The sequence below is a fragment of the Pundamilia nyererei genome, unplaced genomic scaffold, assembly GCF_000239375.1.
Source record: "Pundamilia nyererei isolate P.nyererei 1_Seehausen unplaced genomic scaffold, PunNye1.0 scaffold00242, whole genome shotgun sequence".
Lineage (NCBI taxonomy): Eukaryota > Metazoa > Chordata > Actinopteri > Cichliformes > Cichlidae > Pundamilia > Pundamilia nyererei.
The window spans coordinates 431,540-458,847 of NW_005187643.1; the positions used below are offsets into that span (position 1 = coordinate 431,540).

Genomic DNA, 27,308 nt, shown 5'->3' on the forward strand with positions numbered 1-27,308 from the left:
TGTGTGTGTCTTCCTTACACTCCACAGATAGCTTGATAGGGTAAACCCAAGGCTGCTTCTGTGTCTTCTGGTTGACTCTGCAGATCACTTCCCTGCCGTTGTCTGCCGGTGTAGGGACCAGCCGATACTCGCTGCGTACCGTCACCGTGCCGTCTGGCCCACTCGTGGTGCTGGTCGAATGATTGCCTCCCACTGGCGCCAACCACTCGATCGTGGCTGCTGGTTTGGCGTCCGCTGCCTCACACCGGGCTACCACCACCGACTTGGTGCCAGCTTGGACAGTCACACCATTGGCCGAATTCTTGGGCTTGGCTGGGGGGATGATAGATAAGAAAGACAAGGCGGGGAGTTAAGTAGGAGAGTCCAAGACAGAAGGCACGGAGAGGGGAACAGAGAGAAAAGAAAAGTGGCAGTGCAGGGAGAAAGATAAAAGAAGGGCGGTGAATGGAAAGGGACATCAAACAAGAGGCCCAGGGAGAGAAGAAGAGGGAGGAGGGCAGGGAAAGCACAAGAGGAGGAGGTGGTTCAGTTTGTTGTGCATATATACTGTGGTGGCATCCTACTGTGGCTGTAATGAAATACCGAGAGAAGCAGGAGGCCCTCTGGTGTGACTCTGGGCCAGTCCACTTCATAGGGACAGAAAGAGGAAATACACATAGATCCGTAAAACCACATACACCAGCCAATGCAAGTGTTATAAAGAATCATAATGTTTATACCATGATATGATATGAAAACCGTGTGAAAATGGTCAATTTTATTTGGATAAAACAGTCAGTTTTGAGTTACTGTCACCAAAAATTGCTTTGCTGGTAATTCCCAATTGAATTGAAGCCGAAATCATACTAGTAGTTTCAACAGCAAAATGCACGAAATTGCTTTCCATCTTTGTAATGTTAGGTTTGTCAAACTGTATAGAACTTCTAGAAAGTGCCAATTTTCTACGAAAACGTCCTCCCCTTCTTAGAACAAACTGCTACACTATCAATCTATCAGCAAATGTCACCGAATTCCATTATTTTGTGATGTCAAGTCTTGAAATTTCCTTGTTTTGTTACACCCACTCACCTCAAACATGCATCATGTTGTACTGCACAATATGATTTCATAAATTCCCCCCAAACGCCTTTAAATCTGTTTTATGTGTCTGTAGGCTATGCAGAGAGACAGTAATGGACATGCTGAAATTGAAAGATTTTTCATATCAAGAAAAAGTGAGGCAGTTACCAAAAACAGCGTATCGCCTCCTGATTCACTGAGGCTTCTGTTTTGTCTGTCCTCGTCGGTGGATTTCTTTTCATTAAATGGCTCAAGAAAGAAGTCCTTCACTCTAAGGACAGACAAAATCTTTATCTCTGCTGCAGCTATACTCTAAATTTTAAAAAGTGCCATTTGGCGCCTTAATGTTATAAACAACCAAATATCCATGAGAATAAAAATACAAGGTACTATTAACTTGCAAAACAAACTTTAGCCTTTCCAACAGTGGTAAATGCTTTCCATTAATACTTAATTTTAATTTTTTTTAATGCACCCATTAAAGGTGTTAATTTCAGAGCCTGGTAAGACCAGCACTTAAAATAATAATGAAGTTGTATAAATTCACGCCACACTTTGATTTGTTCACAGGTATAAAGTGCAGCACAATGTTTCACATTAAATTCAGCTCCTATGACATGTATGTAATGACAGCGAGCAGTCTGACGGCGCTGACCTTAAAAAGAAAATACATAGTAAGTCATCGTAACTGGCTATTTTTTCCCCACTTTATTTCATGTTCTTTCTCAAAGTTTAAACTTTGTGTGTAAAGTAAGAATCTAGAATGCACAGCATCAGTAGTTGAACAGTTAGATATTTTTCCTCCTTTTCTGCCTCTTTACAAATTAGTTTGAAATGTAATCATGGTTATTACATTAAACTAGCTGTGAATAAATATGCCTTCAATGAAGATGTCAGTTTTATTAGTTTCTAGTCCACCAGAATCCTCTGAGGTTTTAACCAGAAACTGTCATTAGCCTATCACTGACAAGGGAACATGTCCACCTAAATCATGGAGAGCATTCTGGACATGCTGTGCTCCATGTAAATACCAGATTGGCTGTCACTTCCCAACTATCCTGTGCACATTTGCGGTGCTGGAGCATAACCAGCAGATTCTGGCAAACCCACTACCTTTGTCTCTGTTTTTGCTTTTGTTAACCTCATTTTTTTTTCTTTAATTCTGCTCAATGCCTCACTTACATATGGATAGACAACACTGCTTCAGTCAAAATGGCTACTGTCAATCAACTTGTTCACGACGAGTGTTACATTTAAAATAGCACAGAGCAGCCAAAGAAATCTCTAGTGGGCTACTGTCCAAGTACTCATGAAACCTAGCAGTGTGGGTAGTGTGTAACTGTGACGAGGATTGCATCTAATGTGCATTTCTTTCAATTTTGAAATAAATCCCCTCAAATTAAAGCATTTTATGTAGCATCCAGAATCTTAAATGGAATTTGGTGAACCACCAGTCTTGAAGAACAAAAACAGATTTGTTTGCAGGTTAAACTATAGAATAAAAATATGTATCTGGAATCATTTATGGACAAATGCTTCCACTAGCAGCTGAACACAGAAGCATTGTTGTTTCCATTTACTTACTCATTAGAGACAAACTGGAAAAGAGCAGCTGTGACTCACTCGATACTCTTGGTTACAAGGTACAGTATCTGCTGGCTATGCTTGCAGTGCCCACTTCAACCTCAAGGACCACGTATTTTGGAAAAAATGAATGAACTCACTTTCTTTAAACGAGCCTGTCAATCACTGCTAATTAGACATCATTATCTTGCTGCTGCCTCTGGGCATTTCCAAGATTTTTTAAATGGGTGCCAAAAGGGGAGACCATGAACATGCTCATGTGCAGCCTTGTGTGTCATTACAGATTTATTATGTGAAAAGTTCTGTTGCATGAGATTTTAAACATAATTCTGTGGTGGATAATTGTTTTGCAAAGTGTTTAGACTTTTAACATAATTAAAACTTAAGTACTTAAGCAGCTTAATAATGCACAGTATAATTAATATATATTTAAACTATCCAAAATAAATGTAGTTAATATGCAGAATGACACTTTCCAGATTCATGTACATAATATTATTGTCTCATAATATGGATTTTTTGATCTGTATATCTGTTATGTTGCAGTTGTTGATGATTTTAATTACCTACATATATTAAGGGAGTTCATCTGCAAAAAAATCTAAAGTGCAATAATTGCATCCGAAATAAAAAAGAGTAAAAGCTGAAAGCAGGGTAACATAAAAATATTTCACTCAATGACAAGTACATTAAACCTCAGTAAAGGACATGAGTAACTGAACTGTTGCATTCCTTCTGGTCCTATCCAGGCTCTCATAACGATGGTGGGGATTCTCAGATTAACATTACTCCAGTCCAGTGGCTTTGTTGAGGGCCACCGAGGGAAGCCAATTAGATTTGGTCAGGGGGCGCTGGGGGAATGGGGGAACACTCCCTGCCTCCCTTTTGGACTGCCTTTGTGTCGTAAGGCCTGCATCACCTCTTTGACGAGAACACGGTTGTGTGCCGTTATAACTTTCTTTCTCCTCTACGTTTCTGTTCTAGCTGCTCACTGATGATTGACTGAGGCCAGCTCTGTCTGTCTATCATCCTTAGCATCTAATCCAGTTTCACCTCCCTCCTTATGTTCCAGCCCTTAAAGTCAGTCATAACAACATAATTACACATCAAGGCTCCATGCTACTACGCAGATTGGTACTTGTTTCAAGCGTAGATAGCTCAATTATCTGGAGTTTTTTATGGTAGATAGACAGACAGACACTCATTTAGATTCTTCTTTTTATATTTCTCTACTCTTATTATGACACTTTGTAGTGTTAATCATCATACAGATGACTCTGTTAGCTTTGACAGGTTTATTTTAATTGACTTCAAATTTAATAACAAGAAAATCTAACGTAAGCCAAAATTAGCATCACATATTACATACTTGCACATTTTTTTCTGAAACCTGAAAATCATATAGAAGAAGAAACAAAAGGAAGGAAAAACAAGCAGAGATAAAGTGAGACAAGAGAGGTGAGGGAGAAACTGGAGGAAACAGAAGCCAACAGAGGAAAGAGACAGAAAGAGACTGACCGGGCAGAGAGTAAAGCAGGATGGCAGAAAGGGGTTCGGATTGATCTAGCAGCTTAAACGAGTCAGGAGTATCCATCCCTGATGTGTTTCGTGACACTGCATTCAATTGAGCCTGTTGCTACTCCTCACATCAGTCTGAGGCGAGTACAGAGCAATTAGAAGGCAAGCGGGAAGCCATGCTAACAGAGTTAACAAACGCTGCAGCCCCAACACCCATCCTTATCACAGACCTCCGAACACGTCACCACCCCCCGGCGGTAATATCAAAAGGCTGAATGTCGGAAATTGACAGGGAGAAAGGAAAAATGCATTAAAATAATGTTTCCAAACACAGTTAACTGCATGAGGTGTTTGGTTTATAAAACCAAGCACTTAGAAAGAAATGTGTTCAAAAGGTGAACGCATCATACTCCCCACATGCTTCATTTTAAGTGTTCCAATTGCATTTTAATTCGTGTTTTGACCAAAGACTTTGGTAATCATAACAAAAGCATTGCAGTTAAAAACTTTTCTAAACTCTCCCAAAGCAGCAAATTTATTTGCCCTCTAGAAACAATTAGATTTCAGAGCAACACATTTTCAGAAGAGACCATTTTCCCGCCTTCCTTTATATAAAGATTTGTTGTGAAGCCGTCACTGTACCGATAGAGATTCTCATCACTGTTCGGCAGGGATGACACCTACCCTAACTTGAACCCATGACTTCTCTAAGATTGTCTCTTCACAGAAGAAGGCCTCTCACTGGAAGGTTGCCAGACTGAATCATAAACACGATGGGGCTATCTGCCAAACGCAAAGATTTGAGAGTGTGAAGCCAACTGTTGCTGAATTAAGGTGGCATTCGGGTAAGACAGCTGACATCTGTCATAGTGGCAGAGCTTGTGTTGAAACCAACCAAGCACCAGAAAGCAAATGAGTGAAGCCAAGAACTGACCTATATTACTGCTTATATTTGGAGATTGAAGATTCCACCATAGAAACATACGTATGGAACCATAACAGTTTGATTATGAGAGTAATATTCAAATTGTGTAGATCAGATTAGAAGTGGTTTTAGTTTATACTTCATACATCTTTGAAACCACGATTATGGAACCTGTCCTAATCTAATTCTCCAAAAACTTTCAGAAGTTCACATATGAAAATTACTATATCCAATCTTCATATTTTACAACAGTAGACAGCACTATGTACCTAATGGCTCAGTCACACCACAGTAAAAGCAGGACAACATCCTCTATAAGAGTAGGAAAAACAGGTGGTTGCCACATGACTGTATTGGTGATTCTTTACATTTGGCAACTGGTTGCCAATAGTTGTGGTGACCAACTCAACTAAACCTCAACCTCTGGGTGACCATTTTCAACCATAAGGCGACTGTCAGTTACCTGACAGGAGGTAACCTGCCTCCAAACAGTGACTCTCGGTAAAGTTTTGCAAAAAACCGCTGTCTAATTTATGAATGCATGAGAGATTGCCAACACACTGCAATCAATCTGAGTCAGTGACTGAGTGCAACTTGTCTGTGATGCAACTCTTTGCAATTGGACAGTCTACTCAGCTGGCTGGCAACTTGCTGGATTCTGGTTATTTTTCAAAATAAAAGCAAGCTTGCTGAATATATAGCATTTTGCAGTTAAATAAAACACTTACCGCAACTACCACGTTATTCATAGAGGAATGTCTGAGCTTATGTTTCAGATCTACGAGGTTCTGGATGAACTCTAAATGTAAGCAGTAAATGTGATTTTGTGCATCAGAAATTTCCGCTGATTTATCAAAGACACAACAGAACGCATATAATTGCCATGTTTGAAGCAACTATTTCAAAGGCAATGAGATGGTAATATCATTGCACATTGTTACAACAACTTTGGTTGTGCTGCAGTCTTTAGTGTGACTGTAGCATGTAGCTTGAGACTCCACACCGCGTTCGCTAGTTGATCTGACCACTTTTACGCATGCGACGCTTAACTGCAGCTTTTTAGCCTTTCAACCACTTCCAATGGAGATTTTAATATAAGCTACTATAACAAAATAACACAGAAACAGAGCCAGGAGAACATATTGAGCAGCACTGCCTGGTGGTATCCAAGTTTCCTCTGTGTCTCCTTCTTTAAAAACAGATTTATTCAGTGCCGTGCCCTGATGAAGGGCAGACAAGTGATGTAATTTTTTATTTTCTACTCTGCTGCATACATTAGCCGGAAATCAATAAAGGCTTCTGGATCTTGTTAAATTTTTGGAATTCATGTCTCATCGGCTGCCCAGGTTTGTAAACACCTTGCCTTGCCACACTGCTGCTGAATATTTCCAGTCAGTGTTGGGGAAAAAATTCTGTTAAGTTCTCTACCTCAGCTCAACTTTAACAATACATGAATATTCAAGCAACACAAGAATAATTTAACCTCCAATTATTCTGCTGTTTGTGATGTTTTGACAACTCATTATTGGCTGTTCTAAATGTTGACAAAATGCATTAATTTAAGCATGAGACTAATTTAGCTAATTTAAGCTTGAGAGCACTGGCTAAGTGCCATGAATGAAACAAATAAATAAATAATTTCCAGAGTCGGTATTGTTATGCAAACAGTGAAAGCAGAAAACAGCTAATTTAGACTTCTAAGCTCAGCTCACTTTTGCCTCTGAAAGCAAAATCTAAAAGCACCTTGAGGCATCACATTTCAAGACTGTGTTCGACTGCATTTAACAGCATTTTGACTGATTCATTGTTTCTCCTCGAGGCCAATTGTAAACTCAGCAGCATTTCTCCCTTTTATTTTACCCTCCCATGTCAGGTAACAACTCAGAAATAGGAAAATGGATACTGTTCCATTTCATACAATTTGTTGCTACATTGCAATATTTGTTATGGTGTATGCTGACTGACAAACTTGGCATTCAGAAGCTGCCTGTGTGCTTGTTTTATATGGGTTATATTATATAAACACATCAAAATTTCAGTTTAATTAACAGATTCTGGAAAAAAACAAATACATAAATACACTGAACATGAAATGAGCACTGTCCCTGTAGCCCAAACAGACTAAACTCTCTCTTTAACCTTTATTCATCCAGCAAAGGTTTGCTTTACTTTGTCTTTTCACCTGGGAGCTGCCCAACACTGCTGCTGGCCACCACGCAGCTGCGTGGATCTATTGAGGTCATAATACTCTACAAAAGGATGCCTGAGACAAACAAAGCTGAGGGTGGCCAGGCTAATTTAGTCATTTTCTTAGTATCACTTGAAATAATAAGTCAAATACTCATTTTTGAATAAAAAAAACAAAAACTTCAGCTGAAGAAGTGCCTCACAGACATCTGATTTGCAGAGTTAAAGTAGAATAAAGCTGCAATAAATTTACAAATGAAATTGTAGCGACTGCTGGAGTTATTAAGGGCGCTGTGTTTGATATTTAAAAACCAAATTGTTACATTACGAGTAATTAAGAAAATATTTTTTTTGTTTCTATAGCCAGTGTTTGAAAGTTAGTTAAAGAATATTTTATTCCAGAGCAGAAAAACGTGGCTTGTTCAGTGTGCCAGCTCGTATTTGTGCAGTTAGTTTAATTTTAGTGATTTGTTTAATTTGTTGATGTTTTTAGTTACCCAATAAATAAAATTACAGTTTTCAGTTTTATACATGTGTTTGACAGATTTCTAAAATATCTGTGTTTTCTTATTGTTTCTAATTATGACAGTTGGTCTAATAAGTACGTTGTTAGATTATTTCGATTTTCTTATTTAAGAAAATATTAGTTAAAATTAGTTAGATGTGCAGTAACTACATATCTGTTTTTTTTTAAATTAGGTCTTGCTCTATTAATATCTATATGAATATAGATATGAGTCTCTGCTCCTGGCTCTTTCTCAACTCAGCTCTCTGTTTCTTACCAGCAACTTGAAAAGGTGTTAAACAATGTAGCACTACACCTAAGTCAGAAAATGCCATGCTGCATTGGAGTAATTTGGCTATATTTGTTCAAACTAAAAAAGGTTCTGAAGAGAAAATTCATACAGGGCAGCTTAGAAGTCAGAGTATTAGACTGGAAGTATTTTATCTGCAACATTTAATAAATTATAGAAATAGATAACAAGTCTTTACAGGATTTCTGCCAGAAAACTTAAGACCAATCGATGTGAACAAACCCAGAGGACATGTACTGTGTGGCACAAACAAATACATTGGTGGTTTTATTGCTACTCTCTCTTGCTGCGAGGAGAGAAAGAAAGACGCCGAGGGAACGGTTGATGTCATTAACAAAGAATGACGAGTGGTTACCACAAAAACAAAGGAAAAGGCGGCTATGAGCTGAACAGTTAAAACTGTAGCAAGTCATGATATTTCTCTCTTTTTTATAATTCCACCAACTTTTTCAAATGTTTTTAAACAAATAGCTAACTAAGACACTGGGCTAAGCTAACTAGGATTGCTTGCATTAGCAAGTATCATAAAAACAGATGATTAAACTGGCAGGACTTTGGGCCCATTACTTGATTATATTATTAAACAGCTAATAACATGTAGATATCGTTAGCGAAAGCATGTTTCCAGTCACCAGCTCTGCCAAAAACCCAAAGCCCACAGGCAGGTTTGGTTCCTTAGGTGAGAGTATAATGCTGTGGCTGTCACAATACTTGTTTTTCGAAACAGTGATATGTAATTTAGCATATTAAAAGAAACATCGCTTTAATTAAAGATCCAAAGGAAATCAACAAAAAGTTATGTTTGCTAAACAATATTCAGTATTATAATTGAACGCCCTCATTTTGCAGCTCACAACTTAAAGACTTTGCATTTATTTAACACTGAAAATACAAAAATAAATGATATACCCAAGATCACCTAGTAGTAACTTAGCAGTACCACATTTCAATACACACAGCACTAAAATACAGTATGCACCAGCACCATGGAACAAGGAGTTTTTCAACAGATGGTATGGCCCCCACAGAAATCTGATCTCCACATCATCCATCCAGTCAATCTGGGATTACATGAAATAACAGAAGCAATTAAGTGAGCCTAAACTCACAGAAGCACTGGGGCAAGTTCTCCAAGATGTTTTGGAACAGAGTACCTGCCAAGTGCTTAAAATAAACAGAAAGTAAACTGTTACTACAAATAAACCTTAAAAGGCATGGGTGGTTACATCATATATTATCATTGGATTTACGACTCTTGCAACTAAAGTCAACTCAAATCACTCCAATTTTACTGCTTATTTATTGCATTCGTGCAGTGTGGTGTACATGTTATGTTGACATTTTCTAGAGATTTCTAGTCTTCAGATACTAAGTTAAGAAAAACTTAGCTAGATCCATTCATTCAGGTCACCGCTTAATCATTGCTGGCTGTTGAAAATCTGTAACTTCTGCCAATTTCACTCCATTGCTCATGGGTTCAGGCCAGTGGCCCTCCAGTCTCTGGTCCATTGTTTTAACCTTTGGACCGAAACTCCCTCCTCAAAGTTTCACAGACTACTACATTTGCGTCTCACCTGCAATTGTATTTCTGTCCTACTGGCTATACTACATCTGATAAGATGCAGTATAACTGTCTACCATCCATTTCATATGGTCCCCATCCAGGACAATATGATATAATTCACTGCCAATTGAGTGATTCTTTATTCACACCACAATAAGTGGTAATAAGATTGGCTGGCTATGCCACTGCATCCAATAAGTTATAATACAATTGGCTGTCAGGATTATGTATTCACACTTAAATAAGTTGTGATATAATTGGACTGCTGGTGGTTCTATATCAAATAAAATGTAATATGATTGGCTGGCAGTAGCTGCGGATTCAATAAGATCTAATCTGATTGGCTCATATGGATTCTATATATCCCATAAGGTAAAATATGACAGTTTTCCAGGGACTTTGAGGCACTTTGTTTTCCAAGTGCATTTTACATGGACTCTGTCCCAGAGAGCCTGGCACGCCACAGCTCCAGACAAAAGGCGAGTCAGTGAGCTTTCCAGCAGGTATTTCCCAGTCTAGCTCTGCTTTGCGCCAGCAGAAGCAGTAGTTTAGGAGGATTAGCCCACATCCATCTGCAAGTAAGCCAGAATATCTTTCCATGTTTTCTCTGCAAGACAGCCAAGTTCTGTATCTCCTCTGTTTTCTGTGAGGGAAGGTTCCAGGACGGATTTTGTATTGTTTTGCAAAGGTTTTCTCATAAAACAACTGAGTAAAATGCATAAACACATGAAAGGCAGTGTAAAACCATGAACCATTATAGCTGCTGCTTCTATAATGAGGTAGTGTAATGCAGTTTATTGTACAGTCGCCTTTTACAGCACCTTGCATAAAGTCTGTGTGCTGTTTTAATGTTGCAGATCAGGGGCCAGCATTTGAAGCCTACACTGTGTCGCCACTCCAGTCCAGTTTCAAGAAACTCTTTGAAACGGGACTGCTAAGCACAACTAAAACGCACACTTTGCGCAAAAGAAAAGCACTCAAGATATGCTGTAGCTTAAAAGGATCAACGAGTGACGGGCAAATTTACCAGACAGACGTTTTAATTAGTAAATGTAATGTTTCAGTTCAAAGTCTGTCATCTTAGCTCATTCCCTTTTCCTGCTCCCATTATGACAGCAGTGCTAAATGTATGAGATCTTTATTGCACAAGCACTGATGTAGGCCATATTTTTATGGCACTACAAAACAATCAAGGGAACTGTTGTTATTCACATTCAGGCATGAAGCCTCCTCAGTGCCCTTAACTGAAAGAGAAAGACAGCAGCATCTGATTCCTTTGTAAGCGGAGTGCAAATGGGAGGACATGTGGGTGGATGAATAACACCAGCTGTCTACGATTACAAACAGGATGTGTCCCCTGTTAGAAGCAACTAAACTTCCACTCACTTTCAGAAATCAAGACGCTGAGGTAACGCGAGCATTCCTTCAGGTTTCACATTCTTGGCTCTAAGTGGTTGCGCAGGTGGTGCAAAGCAAACCTTTTTTGGGGGATATCTTGGCAAAATAACACGATTAAAGGTGTGTTTTATTAGCGGTTTTCTGCTTCTGCTTTTTGTCCACCCATGAATGACAAATATAACTAACTTACTTTGATATGAGGAAAACTAAAGAATGTGATGATTCTCACAGAAGCTGTGGATTTACACAAATTCTTCTGATTTCAAGGCTGATTAAACGTTGAGCTGCAGTGGACACTGACGTTATGAAGTGCTGTGAAGAGAGTTAAAGTCACGCTGATCTAAAAACTATGGTAATCACACATGCATATGCATAGGCCATATTTGACTGTCAGAACAAGGGCCATGTTTTAACATGCACCGTGACAATAGGGTTAGTACCTTAACTATGTCAATGAGGCATGTGTCATCATCGCTGCTGCAGCTCGTACCACTGATCTAAGTCTGTCCTCTGAATCCGAATCTCCATTTCCCTGTAAAATCTCATGCTAACCAAAGACAGTTTTTTGTTTTGTTTTTTTAATTTTCCTTTTCCATTCATCTGATCCAAACACGAAGTGGGATGCAGCGCTGACATCTTTATCTATCTTCATTCAGTGCACTGTAGAGGCTCAACGTGATCTGAATGTAACATGTACAAGTTATAATTAAAGTCAAAGACAGTGATTTTTATGCAGCCCTATCAGCCACTTTTACTTACATAAGTAAATAACAGTCTGATTTCTGAAATACAAGGTTGCTGATATTATGTTAATCATTGTCTTCGAATAATCACAATAAGGACTCAATAAATAACTAAATGTATTATTTTGCCAAACACAACATAGAACAATCAAACTGCTTTTTGCATTTTCAATGGTGTTAAGAGTTTGATAGCAGAGGATGCTGATGTTGTGTTTATGCACAGAATCAGAGTCTGTTGATAAGTTATCAGGGCAGAGCATCTTTTGAACTTGTTTCATGCTGAAATACTAATCGTCCAGACAAAGTTGAGTAAGCAAGCCAACAAAAGCAACAGCTGAACATCTCATGTCCACACACAGCCCCATAACAAACACAAACAGCTGTACAGAGCAGACCCTTTGCAGGATTTCTCTGCTGTATCTGCTCTCAGCATCTGCGTCACCATCACAAAGTTCCTTTTGCATACACTCTGTAACACTTTGTAATTTTTCTTGCTCACAAGCAAAGTTCTAAATCAGTTGGACTGGATTCTAAACCAGTTAAGATGTTTCACAAGGGACATGCAGACTTTCTGCTTCAATTTGAGGCGCTGATAAGGAGAATAGCATGAAGTGCTAAGAGTAGTGAAATTAAATACATTTTTTATACAAAGGCTGCCATTTTCAGAGACTCAAAAGTAATTGGATAAACTAAGGTGATTCAAAAGATAATAATATTTTCAACAGAAACCTTTTAGTGCTTTACCATCAGTTTGAAAGCATGCGGTTTTTGCTATCTCTCTGATCGAGGTTTTGCAGCTTACACTGACATCTCTTAAGACCTAATGTTGTAGATTCCAGTGAAAAAATACCAAATACAAGTTCAAAGCTTGAAATAAACTCCAGATCTTTTCTCTGTTCAGTTCCTACCTGGCCATGAACCTGCTTATCAGTTACTCTGAATACCTGAGTATCAGGGAAAAATATATAAAAATTGCTTTAATCCCTATACAATAGTTGAATGCCTTGAATTAAAGCTGAAAGTGTGCAATGTCATTTTCATTATTTGATTTAATAGCCAGTGTGACGGTGTAGACACAGAGGCAAAATTACATAAAGCTGTATCATTGTTAAACTACTTAAAAATATAGCATATGTACAAGAAAAAATTCAGTATAAAAGTGAACAAAAAACTGACTTATTATTAACTAAACTGTGATTTTCAACGAGAAATTAAAAAAGAACTATACTCTCAGCATATGTCTCTAAATGCCCCGAGGTAGGAACAGTGATCTTGGCAGAGCATATCAACCCCGCCACAGTCCCATATCGCGCACAGCTTTGGCACATATGCCTCCATATTAGAAAGTTTACACAAGAAGAGACTGAAACTGGCTAATTACAGCTTAACAATCATGTAATAATAACATTACACATGTTTTAAGTAATGAACTTGGCATTAACAATCAAAAATCAAAGTAATCTTGTCCATTTCCTGAAAAAAGTCCAGATCATCAGAAGTATGATTATAAAAATCAACTACTTGTTTTCTCAATTTACGTAACAAAATAACAACATATCAGCAATGCTTCAAACTTACTACAAAACTTTGTTTAAATAAATACAAGCACAACATGAAAAGTACTGCACATACTCAAGTCTCAAACTGAGCCTTAGAATAAACAACTCATTTATTGGATCTTGCAGACTTCGTACTGATCAACTCGCATCAACCACTTCTCAGAAATTAACAGTGTTTGTACACATAAAGGCCATTATCTGTAGAGCCACAGAATCTTTTTTGGCGGTCACTCTTGTTTTTCAGTCCATGTGTAACCAGCATCTACCCCTGAGAATACTCGTCAGCTGCTTTAAACTGCTTCTTCTTAGACTCTGGATCCAGTGGGAACTTGTTTTTTTCAGAAAGCTGTGATAAGCAGATGGCTGGGAAGGCACTTGTCAAGGCTGATGTAGCAGAACATCTTTTGAAAGCTTGTTTTATGCGCAGCTCTCCTTTGCAGAGAAGTGTAAATAGTGCTGACCTTAATGCGGTTTAACCCTTCGTATTTAGCTGTGTCTGAAACATATAAATGCCTGCAGCTTTTATCAGAGGGAGAAAACGATTTTATGCAATCTTGTGTGGACACTTACAAAGCATGATGAGGGTGGTTGTCCCTTGTTCATTTCCAGTAGGATAGGTGGCGTACTCGCAGGTATAGCGACCGGCATCGGACATTCTCAGGTTAGAAATCCTGATGGATGGGTTCTCCAGACTGTTGTGAAGGAACACAACCCGGTCCTTGAAGGCCACATTAGGGAAACTCTGTCCATACACCGGGTGGTACACAGCAATGTTGTCCCTGTGCCCGTCAGAAGGTTCCCATATCCAAGACACCTGATAAGAATCAAGAATTTATAAACGGCAGCGGTTACAGTTTGCCCGATTATTCTTTTCATTGCTTTTATTTTTATGGTACACAACTATAGCTCATTAAAGAAGATAAATTCGTGCAGCAGACTAACTTTTGACTCACATCATCCTAACAAGGTTCTTAAGCAGTCAGCAGCTTTTTCAATCATCTAATGAGGAGGTCTTTAAATACTGACACTGGAGGGCTGTAACCAGGAGATTAATAATGTTGCCACGGATTAACGTATGCCGTAGTGTTCAACATGTGCAGTAAATTGTCCCCATTATAGTTAGCCAAATTGAATACTAGAAGTTCCTTTTGTTCCTACAGTAACTGATTACTTTGAAGCTGGGATACCAGTAATCATTTTTAAAGAATCGTCTTTTGTGTTATTTTAATAGAATTTATTGCACTTAATTAGATTCACACCGAATCTAAAATTATGTTCATCGGGTCTTTGGCAGACTAACAAAAGTCTATTATAAACTGTAGCATTTTGGGTTTTAAGAGTTTTAAAACAGCCTCACTGAGCTGTGTTTGCAGCCACAGGTCCAACTGTTGACCATGTCGGTAAGTAGTGAAAAAAATCAGCAGTTCAGACAACAATTACCAACTTCCTATTGTTCGGCGTCTTCCCTTAATACACTGACAGTTTGTTTGTAAACCAGAAGGCATGCATGAATATTTATGGATGCCAACATTTTTGACATTTCTCTGAATACATATTGCAAACTGCTGTCCCTGTAACATGAAATCATTTGGCTTATAGCAGCAAAACGTTGAGTACAATTAAAGTTGTCTGAGTGAGAAGCCGAGAATCTGCTGCAAGATTAAATTAAATGTCTGTTAGACTTGCAGGCGCTCGCTCAAAGACCCCGCTGCTTTTTTTTAACAAACACAATTTTTTTAAAAAAAGGATCATCTTAGAGATTTCTAATATGCGAAAGATATCGATATCTGGCCTGTGAGAGACACTTCCACGAGGGAGAACGCTGTGATGGTAAACCAAATTGATTTTATTTTTCTCTGCAATTTTCAAAGTGACAGCCAATAACAAACTGCTCGCTAAAGTGGTACACCAGGGAGCAGAGGGAATAAAGTTCATCAATACACATTTAGCAAACATCTATTAAATGTATGACATGTAGGATGGAAGGAAGAGAGCAAGCAGAGGAGGTTGAAGGTTGTGAAAAGGATGATGGATTGTAACCCAGATGTCATTGCAAATTAGAGGATGATTCTCTGCTGATTGAAGAGAAAATATCACAGAGGGCAATTTAGCCCGTCTGCATTTTTAGATTTTACTTGTGAACAAATTACCTATTGATTTCATACACAACTCAGACAGATCACACAGAATCAAATTGAACTCGTAAACAGCTCGTAGCATTTTGCTTATTCTGCTCGGCATTGAAAATGACATCTGAACCGTTCAGGTGGCGTCAGATACGAGCTCAACTGGGACTTGATGAGATAAATTGACATCCAAATAGTCAGCTGAGCTAATTTTACGCCGTGTGTCCTCGAGCAGTTCTCTTCTGTAGACCAAGTTGGAATTAAACGAGCTAAAATTACGACAGAAAAAAAGCAAAGAGCTAACACCGCCCAGTAATCGTAAGTTACTTATCGCTGATTAGTTAAAGCCCCACATCACGCTTCTGATTGCTGCTGACAAACTGCAGGAGTTTGTTGCAGGGAAGTAACTGCATAATAGAAAGAGACAGCATTGTTCGGGCTGAGATTGCTGGTAATTTATTTACAATCTCATGCTGAGTAGACACAGTGGTCGAGGATGTGTTCAAAGATAGACTGCTAGCAGGGAAAACAGACACTGTTAACTTTCCATCAGCTCCAAAGTATCAGTTTTAACATGTTGAATCTTTTTCAGCTCACATGTATATCAGTAACCTTGCCTGTTTTCTGTGGAGTGGCAAACTGGCGATGAACATATGACGGCTTAGTGTTTGTTGGAACTTGAATAGCTGCTTCCATCTTTCTGAGATGGATGCAAACTGCCAAAATATCATTTTAAAATGTACATTTCTAGTTTAAATGTGAATTCTAATTGGAAAAAAACTTACATATGTGGTGAATTAATTGTTTCTACATGAGGATCATTTCATTTTTGAAAGGCTGAACGTAACGGTGCTCTTTGTTGCCAACTGCATCCAATAATAAAACCTCTAAAAGCCTAATCAGCAGACCAACTCCACACAGAGTTTGGCTTTATGTGTGCATCTATGTATGCATTTGTTTTTATCAGTAACAGTGTCTATAAATGTTGTTACATTTAAGTGAAATCTAACCCACACAGCTCATTTGCAGACCTTGTCCCCAGTTTGGTTTAAACTAACGGCACAAAACAAACAGTAAAGTAGAACCAGTAATAGAAACAACGAAAAGAATATAGATTTAAAAAAAAAAAACCTGTTTGTGTCTGTGTGCGTCAGATCAGGAAGTAGGTAACATTTGAATTTCTCTCTTAAGCTCCAACCTTTCATTCTCGACACAACAACAACTATTTTTGTGTTTACAAATAAGAGCAACGCAGTGAGTGTCTTTAACAAGAGAGTTTCTAAAAATGTGCACCGTTTTCTTATTTCAAGTACAGAAAATCCCAGTCTGTGCTCTGCAATGCTATGCCAAACATTTTTGTAAGGTTCATTTTTGGGGAATTTTGTGCCTTTGTTGGAGGGATAGTGTGTCAGACAAGGTGATGGGGAGAAAAAGAGGCGGGGATGACATCTAGAAAGCATTATGCCTTTAATAAATGGGCCAATCAGCCATCGATGAGGTCTGAATTGACTGCCTATAGTGCATGGACGCTGTGAGGTCTTTCCCCTTTCTGGCAACCATAATCTCACAGGCCTTCATGCGGGAGCCAAACATCAGCTCCCTCATCAAGAAAGCACAGCAGAGGAAGTACTTCCTGCAGCAGAAACTCAACCAGCTGAGTTCATTGATGGTGTACTTCTGCTCCTCCATCACCATCTGGTACGCTGCTGCCACTGCCAAGGACAAAGGCTGACTGCAGCGTGTCATCAGTTTTGGTGAGAAGGTGATTGGCTGCAATCTGCCTTCTCTACAAGACCTGTATGCCTGCAGGACACCGAGTCGAGCATGAAAGATTGTTGCTGACCCCTCGCATCCCACATATAAACTTTTGGAGTCACTCCCCTCTGGCAGGAGGCTGAGGTCCATTATTGTGGTCCATGAGGAATATAAACCTCATAGCACAAGAATGGTTTCTTCATCTCTGCAGCTGGAAAACTTGACAAAGCTTTGATCCCCTCCTCTCTGTCGCGTTGATGATTTTTATTTGTTCAATTAGCAAACCATTACTCAGGCTGCTGAAAATGTACATATTCGACTACTGCGGACTTTTATATTATATATTCTGATTCTGTGTCAACAAAGCTTCAAGCAGCTAAAACAAGATGATGTTTCACATGTTTAGCTTTCAGCGGTTTGTGCAGGGCTTTGTTACAATACTGATTACAGCTTGTTTGCAAGTACCACAACAGAACAACAGCAGCTTTAGTGGATGTATAAGTAGCAGGCTCACTGTACATCTTCATTCCTGCACTTGTTTTTATTTCTCCATGTCTGCCAAGCATAAAATCATATGGAGATGGATGGAAGCCTTATCAATTTATTCATGCTTTACAACATGCACGCAGCAATAAATAATAAGACATCTTAGGATGTACAGTGGGATCCAAAACATTCTTCTATTTTGCATTAGTTCCCAATTTATCTCAAGAATATTCATGCCAAATGATAAAACCAGCTTTGAGTGAATCTCTACAAAATTTACATAAATTTTAGATTATATCTGTATTTGCTTTGCCCCCCTTTTGACAGCAGTTCTCGAGCCGCATCGGCTCCACAGTTTTATGCAAAATCTGATAACCCACATTATCTCAGCATGATCTGACGTTCGTTCGAATGGTTCTCATGGTGTCAGGAATGTTTGGCTCTCTCAGTCTTCAAATGAGATTAAAAAGATTCAGTGGAGCTGAGGACTCCTTGGTCTTTGGTCTTAAGTGCTTGCGAACCTTTGATGTGTGTTTGGGTCATTATTCTGCTGCAGTGTGAATCCATTTCCAAGATGTGAGGATGGAGTATCGAGAAGTGCAACTTCTACTCGGTAAGAGCGCTTTGTATCCGGAGCAAGTGCCCGATCACAGCACTTCACAGCAAATCACCAGTAACACCAGGTGGGAGCTTGGTCTCTGCATCCAAGCGATCCAGCTGCTTGACAGCACGGATATCATTAATCAACATGAAACCTAACTTTTAAATCACAGCGTGTCGCGTTTAGGGACATTTTGTGTGTTAGGGCATTTCCAGCTTTTCACATCTCGTTTCATGTCAAGCTGTCAACATCACAAAAATGTTCAGTTCCCTTACCGCCACTGATTCTCTAAATGATACCAAAATGATACCGTGGCAGAGTTGTACACAGTAAGGCACTGGTTTTCAGTCGCAAGGTAGCAGTAGTGGGATCCCCAACCCAGATCCACCTGTATAATGTCGTTTCAACCCTTCCCACCACCTTGTTGCACTCACACTGCACTATCGCTCTTTTTTCCTCTTCGCCTCCTCACAACCCTCTCTTTTCGCCATAAATCTAAGACTTGGATATGTCAGTACAAATGTTTTTCTTTCTCATCATCCTCTTTGAAATGCTGTTATGGCTTTGGCCTTGTTTCCTCTCCTGAGATGTGGTTTAGATATTGCCTCTCATCCTCTGAGACCACTGCTAGACAGCCTTAAGCTCAAGAAGCCCCTTCCTCTTTAAAAGGTTGTTTAGAATAACAATTTGACATCAGATGCCATGCGGAAATTACCCTTACTTATGTTCTCTTAGAAACTATTTCCTCCTTTTATCGTCTCACTTGTTTTGCCACCGGAGTCTTCCTACCGGAGACAGTCTAGATAACTTTTTGTATCTATTTATTTTTAAACTGTTTAGTTTCTTGGAAACTTTTACCATGAGTTTCCTTATTGGCATGTCTTTATGTTACCGGTCGAATGAACAGATCATGGAGGAGAGACTGGCCATTTGACCCCTAAATAAGCGTGTCCATTAGGCTACAGTGCACGCCTTACTTTTAAGCTCTGAATCTCAGCACTTCTGGAATTATTAACAATGTTGTCTTTCATCTGCTAACCTGTGTGAGCTTGGTCAGACCGCCTCCATCGTTAAATTGGCAGCTGAGCTCAACAGACTCAGTGGGATACGCCTCCAGCTCCTCCGCAACTTGCACTTTTGGAGCCCCAATTTCTGAAAGCAGAAGAAAGAGAAAGGAGAAGAGAGATTATGCAATCATTCATATCATCATATTTCTTTGTAATAAATTTAAAAGAGGAAGTTGAACAAACAGGGACTAAAAGAGGTAAGAATCTGAGAGGAAAGCATTTTCAGTTGGCTTTTAATTAAATGCACTTGCTGTGACTGATATTTTCCCCTCCCACGTTTTGTTTGCCATGATTGTGAAGGATCAACCTCCTTCATTCATTATAGATAATTTAGAGAACTATACTCAAAACAGAGCGAGAAAGAGGATTAAACGAACAGGAGACCATGAGAGAAAAGAGACAAGCTCCTTAAAGAGAAAGAAAGAAAAATTCAAAATCATTAGTCTTTGGTAAAAAAGCCTCAGGCAGAGGCTTCCTTCACCTGGGTCCTCCTCATTACAGTAAAGCTTGTCTACCAGGAGACATCGCTAGTGGGCGAGCCTCTAGGAACACGGTTGGTTACTTTGACTTTCATCTGTTTGCAATTCAAAGGAAGGTACCTGTAACTTTTCCTTTCAAGCTGAAGTGAAAAGTGTTGAGGGAGCAGAGAAGGTCAACAAGGCCAGCACAGGTTTAATGAAAACAAGCCGGGAGAGCCGCCCTCTCCGATCAAACTTAAACAGAGATCAAACACATATGCTAACAGCCAAGCAATACCTCAACACTGTGTGCCACCTGTTGACCCGCAGGCTGTGTCAGAACACAGAGTTTAAACTGGACAAGAGGAATTAGTTTTTTAACATTCATCCGTCATTCTGTAATTGACTGACTCAGCTCTATGCAGCTGCCAGACCTCCTTTCAAACCTATACTTTATCCCTTTTTATCAATTTGTAACAAAATGTCACTGTGCTGCTGTGATACGCTATTTTCTTGCCAACAAGAATTGGTGTTCCTACCCATGTATCAGGTTTCTTTGTTCAAATACTCTCCACAGGAGAGCCGGACGTCAACTGAATTTCAGATTGATCTGCCAAACAGAACTGATGTTGCAGAAAATGCATTTCAGGCTTGCAACAGAAGTGCAGGAAACCCTGAGCTAGACACATTCTGCAAAACAGCAGGTTTAAAAAAGTGCTCCTCAGAACATTGCTTTAAACTGCATGTAGGCTCTTTGTTGTGTTGTTTTCCCCCTAGTGAGAAAATATTCACTTGCTGTATAAATTTCTTAAAATTGAAGGACTTTAATGAACTTGTAATTCTTGTAGCCAACAGAGGGAGAAAGACAGAAAATGGCTCAACCAGAATAAGAAAGAAAAATGAAAAGACAAAGAATCAGAGAACTTGTAATCCTTTCTTAATACAATCTGGGCCAAATCCAGCAGCTCAAAGTGTTTGGCAACATCCATAAACAATCATATGAGACTGGGAGTGACATTTTAAGCGTGTCCAAATGTTCATGCTTTGCAGTCAAAATGTTGTTTTTCACAGTGAGCCATCAAACACTCATTTGGAGTAACTTAATGAAGCTTTTCTCTTTCTTTTTTTTACTTGACCTGCTGCTTTCACTCATTCAAGCTCCAGATCCCCTGCTGACCTGGGATCAAATCCTACCAAGGCCTTTCTTGTCTACCTCCCCTTAGTCTCTGCCCTCTCAGCCAGCTTCTGTGCCTGTAAAGATAAAATTCTTGTGGGGAGCCGGCCTCTTACTCTCACCACAAGAAAAAGGGGATAAGCACTCACTAACCGCTAGCTATAACCGCTAGCTAGCCTCGGGTGTGTTTGGAAAAAGCCTCTTAGTGTGTGAGGGATTGATTAGGACAATATGTTACATTCTGCACCACGGAGGTGAATGGGCTGGCCGGGATTTAGCCCGAAAATCAGCTGTAAAACGCAGTCACACTAACAAAAGAAGTGTGAAGGTTGTGTGCTGCAGGGGGTCTTGGGTTGTTTTGGATTTACAGCATGCGCGCATCCGCATGTCCAACCATGTGTGCGGGAGTGGATTTTGTGTGTGAAGTCATATGCATGCTTTACAGCGCAGGACTGATGTGTGCATGTGTGATCGTTGTACGTCAGAGTGTGCGCATAAATCACAGCATCTCACTGTAATGTGAGTGCAGATAAGACTGACTGAGTCACTGAAGCACACTTTTTACCCCAAGGGAGACAACGGGCTGTCAAACCATTTATCCATTCCTACTGTGGGTCCAACACACTCACACACACAGACACACACACATATAGACATGCAAATAAAATAAATTAAGTTTTTACACAACCCGACAACAACGAAAACAGCAGAGTTTGAATCTGTTTTCCCCATTTGCTTCTCTTTCGATGACATTTTTGTTCACATTTGCTTTTTTCTTTTCTCATAAACAAAAACGCGGATTAATCTCACCTAATTAAACACATCAACACACAACTCCCACTATTCATAAAGAAACCGAAATGCAGAAATACACAGACACACCAGATGGTCTCACCAAAGCCATGAACCACATAAATGTTTGGGTTATTCATAGTGGTCAATGAAATCTCTTCTGTGACGCACGGGGAAAAATATAATAAACAGAAACAGGGAGAAAAGAGAGGAAGAGGGGATGATGGTGAAGGAAAATGAGGTGTATTGAGGTTAAAAGAGCTAAACAGTGAAAGAAAACGATGTCAGGAAGAATATGAAAGGAGCTTTGAGAAGGATGGTAGAAACATTTATTTAGGGGAATAAATATTACGGAATAAACGAGGAAAAGCGACTAAAGGAATGTCTGAAGCTGAGAGAGGTGGAGGAGTAGACTGGAGGAGGAAATAAAGAAAACCGGAGAGAGGGGAAGTTTTAAAAATGGTCAAAAAGCGACACGAGGAGAAAAAACTAAATCCTTGAAAAGTAAAATAAGGGAGCAGAGAGCATGAGATGACACCACAGATGATTCATTTCCTCAGAGTCAGATGGAGACCGAACCTACTGGCTCCCTGAGATGAGACGAGTGAGAGGGTGAGAAAGTTTTCATTCTGACCGTACATACAGATCTCAGCTGCAGCAAAGTTGCAGCTTGTTTTGAGGTTAACCATCCAAGCTGATACTTCTTTGCTGCAGTGTATAGGCTATGTGTGCAAATATAATACATCGTGTGGAAAAATATCATCTAAGCTACAGAAGACTTGCATGAAAAAAAAATGAAAGCTCACAAAAGTTGTTGTCAAACATGAAATCAGTCTCAAAAGTTTAAAAAAAAGTGGGTAAATTATGTTAAGAAAACACTAAATACTGGTTCTATCAGTTCTATCAGCATGATTATGGTATCTCTGGAAATGTAGTGATAGCAAAAGAAACCGAGACGTGACTATCAAACACTAGATGAGAGTGAAAGGTAAAAAATAGTTCCACAGCAGCTTCCTGGTTCATGGTAAGTAGTAAGGCAGACAACACTGTGATATGTACTGAGAGTGCAGAGAGGTGGAGGTGTGCTCTGGAGTGAAGAGGAATGAAAGTCAGCAGAAGCAAGACAGAATAGGGGAGATGGGTAACAGCGAGGCTGCAAGGAGCAGAGGTAGTGACGATAGATGAGTTTAAAGACCTGTGGTCAACCATCATAAGCAAACGGACGGCACACAGGAGAGGATGGCAGAGGAAGGGGGGGAGTGGGTGGACATTAGTGTCAGGGGTGGGACAGCAGCAAGGATAGCATAAAGAGAGGAAGGGGAGGTTTCCAAAATGAGGCCTGCTATGATATGTGGTTTGGAAACACTGGCACTAAAAAAAAGAGAGGAGGTGGAGCTGGAGGTGGCCCAGTTGAAGATGTTAAGCTATTTGTGAGTCTGTTTGTTTGAGCACGTTTGCATGAGCGGCTTGGAGACAAAGTTAGAGAGGCGAGGCCGAGATGGCTTGGACATGTGCAGAGAAGTGTCTAACAAGTCTCAGCGGATACACTGGACAAAGAATGCTGAATATGCAGCTGAAAGACAAGAGGAGAAAGGAAAGACCTCAGAGGTTTATGGAAACAGTGAAGGAATACATGCAGAAAGCTGGGGTGATAAAGGCAGAGGCGGATGATCTAATGTTTTGACTCCTAAAGGAAGAAACCCAAATGAAAAAGAAGAAGAAAAAGTAATAAAAAGGTGTAATTGCATACTTGGATATTGGGTGAAGCTTTAAGCTTTAACTCCCCAAAAAAGAAGAAAAAAAGTCAAAATTCTACTTGAGTTGTTTTCTGTTATTTGCTTTTAGTAGTTCTGGTGCATAGAGACATTGCAATCAGTAACTGCCTTTATTGAATAGTTGTAATTAACATGTTGAATGCAAGTACTGCAGATGGGAAATGTGGGGAATGAGAGCAGGGGAGTGCCATGCAGCAAATGTCAGGCCCATCGGGACATGAAGTAGGTTCTCAGCTGCCGAGGGCGTTTTGGGCCATGCCACACTCACCCCAACTTCTAGGCCACTGCATCTCCAACAGTCTTTAAATCTTTAAAGATGCAGATGGGTGAGGTTCAAAAGACCTCAGCTAATAGCCAAGAAAGAGAAGTTTGGATTTTTTTTAAAAAATCAAATAGAATTTTTATTAAATAAAAGCAATCTGAAAAGATCAGGAGCCTGCTCTTCTATCGCCTAAAACTGGGGAAAGCTCTCAATGAACAGTCCAAGTATGTATATATTTTATTTTTCTTCAGCTTTATTGAAACACAAACTTTAAAGGTTGCTAAAGTAAGTTACTTACAGAAAACACTCAGCCCTGTGAAATCAAGTGTCATCATTGCTTATGCCTAATTGTATTGTTTTCTGGAAGCATAACGTACAAATGTTTGTCCCGCTATCAAGGAAATTGGTGTCAGTGCACCACAATAATTCTTATCTTTTTAATCCTCTCCAGCTTGCAACCCCAGTGATCCCACAGCTTGCAGCTTATTCCTACTGGAAGTCACTGTGGATTGGAGCAACAGCTAAACACAAACAGAAAGTCAAAAAGGGAAGGTGTAGGTGAACAGCCACATTCTGCGTCTCTCTCAAAGCACCAGGGAGATGAATCACAGTTAATTGACATTTAGAGGCTTGTGGCATTTGCCTGTTTATGTGGAGATTCCCCATGTAGACAGGCATGCAGGAAGAACGTGAGGAATATGCTGATGGGGTGCTCAGTCATCCACATTAACATCCAAATCACATGCTTATAGAAGGCAATGAACCACAGCTGTTTTGTTTTGGAGTTTTCTGTCAGCCTGTCATGATGTCAGCTATGTCAGCTTTTATCTGGTTGATTGCCAGCAGCTGTCAGCTGATAAAAGTGAAAGAATGGATGCATTTGAAAAGCTCAGGCTTCTGCATGGAGAATGACTTTAAACATATCAGCGGTACATTATGAATCCATAGCTGTATTTTTCCCTTTGTGACTAAATCACAAATTGTTGGCAGCAGGGGATATTTATGGCTGACCAAGGTAACAATCAGTAGAGGTTATTTTCCTCCCAAGCTGTACCATTTGCTGTAATTTTGCAGAAAATCCAGATTACTACTTTTACCAAGCAAAAACCTTGAGGGATGAAAAATGAAGCAAATGCCAAAAAGTGCATTTTCATTCATGGCTGCTTCTAAAGGAGGTAAATCCCCATAGAAGCAGCTTTACAGACGAAATAATCACATTGACACCTTTGTGTAAAAGGACAGCTTTGGTCCCAGGAGCCAATTTAACCCTTTATACCAAGAAGGCTTTAAAATTATTTTTAGGTCACGGCTCCTTAGACTGAGAGGCTGATGGTGATTGAGGCAGATATAGCCTCTAGCTGTTTGTTACGTTTCACCTAATTCGAGTCACTTTGCATTTTTAAAGGAATTATGTGTCTAATAATGTGGCTCACTGTGTGGTTAATAATAGTAGCAGCACGTGCTTCAGTTTTGTGAGAGAAATTCTAGTATTTTATGTTTCTTTATATGTTACTTGGCACTAATTAACAGGTGTCCATGTGTCGTGTGTGGAATCAGTCTGTGGATGGAACCTGCAAACTAATCTTAGCATTAGCTGATAACAACACTTAACCCTCTCCTCCTGATACCAAGAAATCAACACGGTGGTGTCCAAAATGCTACAGTTTATATTTAAACTTTGAGTTTGAAAACCAGTGGGTGGTGTTAAAGTAGCTACATCCATCTTTTATTTACAGCAGGGGTGTCCAACACCGCAAGGGCCGGTGTCCTGCAGGTTTTAGATGTGTCCTTGATCCAACACAGCTGATTCAAATGGCTAAATTACCTCCCCAACATGTCTTGAAGTTCTCCAGAGGCCTGGTAATGAACTAATCGTTTGATTCAGGTGTGCTGACCCAGGGTGATATCTTAAACCTGCAGGACACCGACCCTCGAGGCCTGGAGTTGCCCAACCCTGATTTTCAGTGTATGATTTACAAATGTTTTTTGTGTCCCCCTGCTTATTTCTCACTGTTATAGTTTAAAACAACTGAGTATTTTCACTTTCAGTTCTCTTATTAGTGTTTTATACTCTGTTTTCATTTTTTATGGCCTGTTTCTCTGCGATCAAAGGACTAAGAAGAAAGGCCTCTATCCAAACTGAATAAAACTGACTAGAAGTACCTTTCACTTTTTCATAGACTCCATACTTCAAACTTTAGCTGAAGACTTCTTTCCCCCAACTGAGTAGTTCAGAAACAAAAGTAGCACTTTACCGAACAAGGCACTAATTTATAGACTTCCGTCCATAACAGGTCTGGAGTCTTGAAATAAGTATTCTTCTACATCGCTGATTCATATAATATAAAATTGCCTATTTCGTTTCTGTTTCTTTTCTGTGCTCATTCACGAGCGAAACAACATCTGTCTTGGCAGAGCCCCCAGGTACGTGGTGTTAAATGCGCGATCACTTCGCTTAATCATATCTCTATCCTCCAGCTTTTGTCACTCGGGTATGAATGTAGGTGGAGGTGCAACATACCTTCTTTGTCGAGAGACAGCTGTCGAAAGCGTTGAGTGATCAAGCATAAACTGAGCTGTAGGCTGCCAATATCGTCACAAATATACTGTAACTGTGCTGCTAACGAGAGATGGAAAATGAAAGATTCATGCAATGAAGGTTTAATCACAGTTTCCTCACTCAGCATTGCTCATGGCATTATTGGAATTTTATATAAGAGCTTCGGTTACAATGGAAAATACATTTTTAGACGAAGGAGGAGTAAGAGGCGAACGATGGAGAGGAAGGCAGCAGTGACAAGGTGAGCCAGTACACCTATGTGAGACACCAAAGATGGGCTTTAGACTAATGAAGGTGAGTTTAGTTATAAATCTGAGGCCATGGTCCTCATCTTGAAAAAGGTGGAGTGCCCACTCTGGGTCAGGGACGAGTTCCTGCCCTTGTGGAGGAGTTTAAGTATCACAGCGTATTGTTTAAGATGTCGGGAAAAGGGAGCAGGAGATCAAGAGACAGATTGGTGGGGTGGCCGCAGTGATGCGATGCTGTACCAGTCTGTTGTGGTGAAGACATAATTTCCCGGTCGATCTACGCCCCTACCCTCAACAATGGTCACAAGCTCTGGGTAGTGACGGAAAGAATGAGATCACGGATACAAGCAGCGGAAATGAGCTTCCTCCAAAGGGTGGCTGGCCTCTCCCTTAGAGCTAGGGTGAGAAGTTCGGGCGTTCGGGAGGGGCTCAGAGTAGAGCCGCTGCTCCTCCACGTTGAAAGGAGCCAGTTGAGGCAGTTCGGGCATCTGACAAGGATGCCTCCTGGGTGAGGTGTTCTGGGCATGTCCCATGGGGAGAAGGCCCCGGGTTAGACCCAGGACACGCTGGAGAGATTAGATCTCTCGGCTGGCCTGGGAGCACCTGGGTGTTCTGGACTGGTTTGAGCTTCTCTGCTTGGGCTGCTGCCCCC

At 40.0% G+C, this 27,308-nt stretch overlaps 1 protein-coding gene across 2 annotated transcripts in view; it reads right to left on the bottom strand.

Moving 5' to 3' along the window:
* pvrl2l (PVR cell adhesion molecule related 2 like) overlaps positions 1 to 27,308 on the bottom strand; it is a 312,485-nt gene that overhangs the window by 171,439 nt on the left and 113,738 nt on the right. For both annotated transcript variants that reach the window (XM_005749352.1, XM_005749351.1), the window contains exons 2-4: positions 19,360 to 19,472; positions 13,923 to 14,166; positions 19 to 312 (exon numbers count right to left, since the gene is read on the bottom strand). In XM_005749352.1, coding sequence (XP_005749409.1) covers positions 19 to 312; positions 13,923 to 14,166; positions 19,360 to 19,472 — 651 coding nt within the window. The remainder of the gene's footprint in view (positions 1 to 18; positions 313 to 13,922; positions 14,167 to 19,359; positions 19,473 to 27,308) is intronic.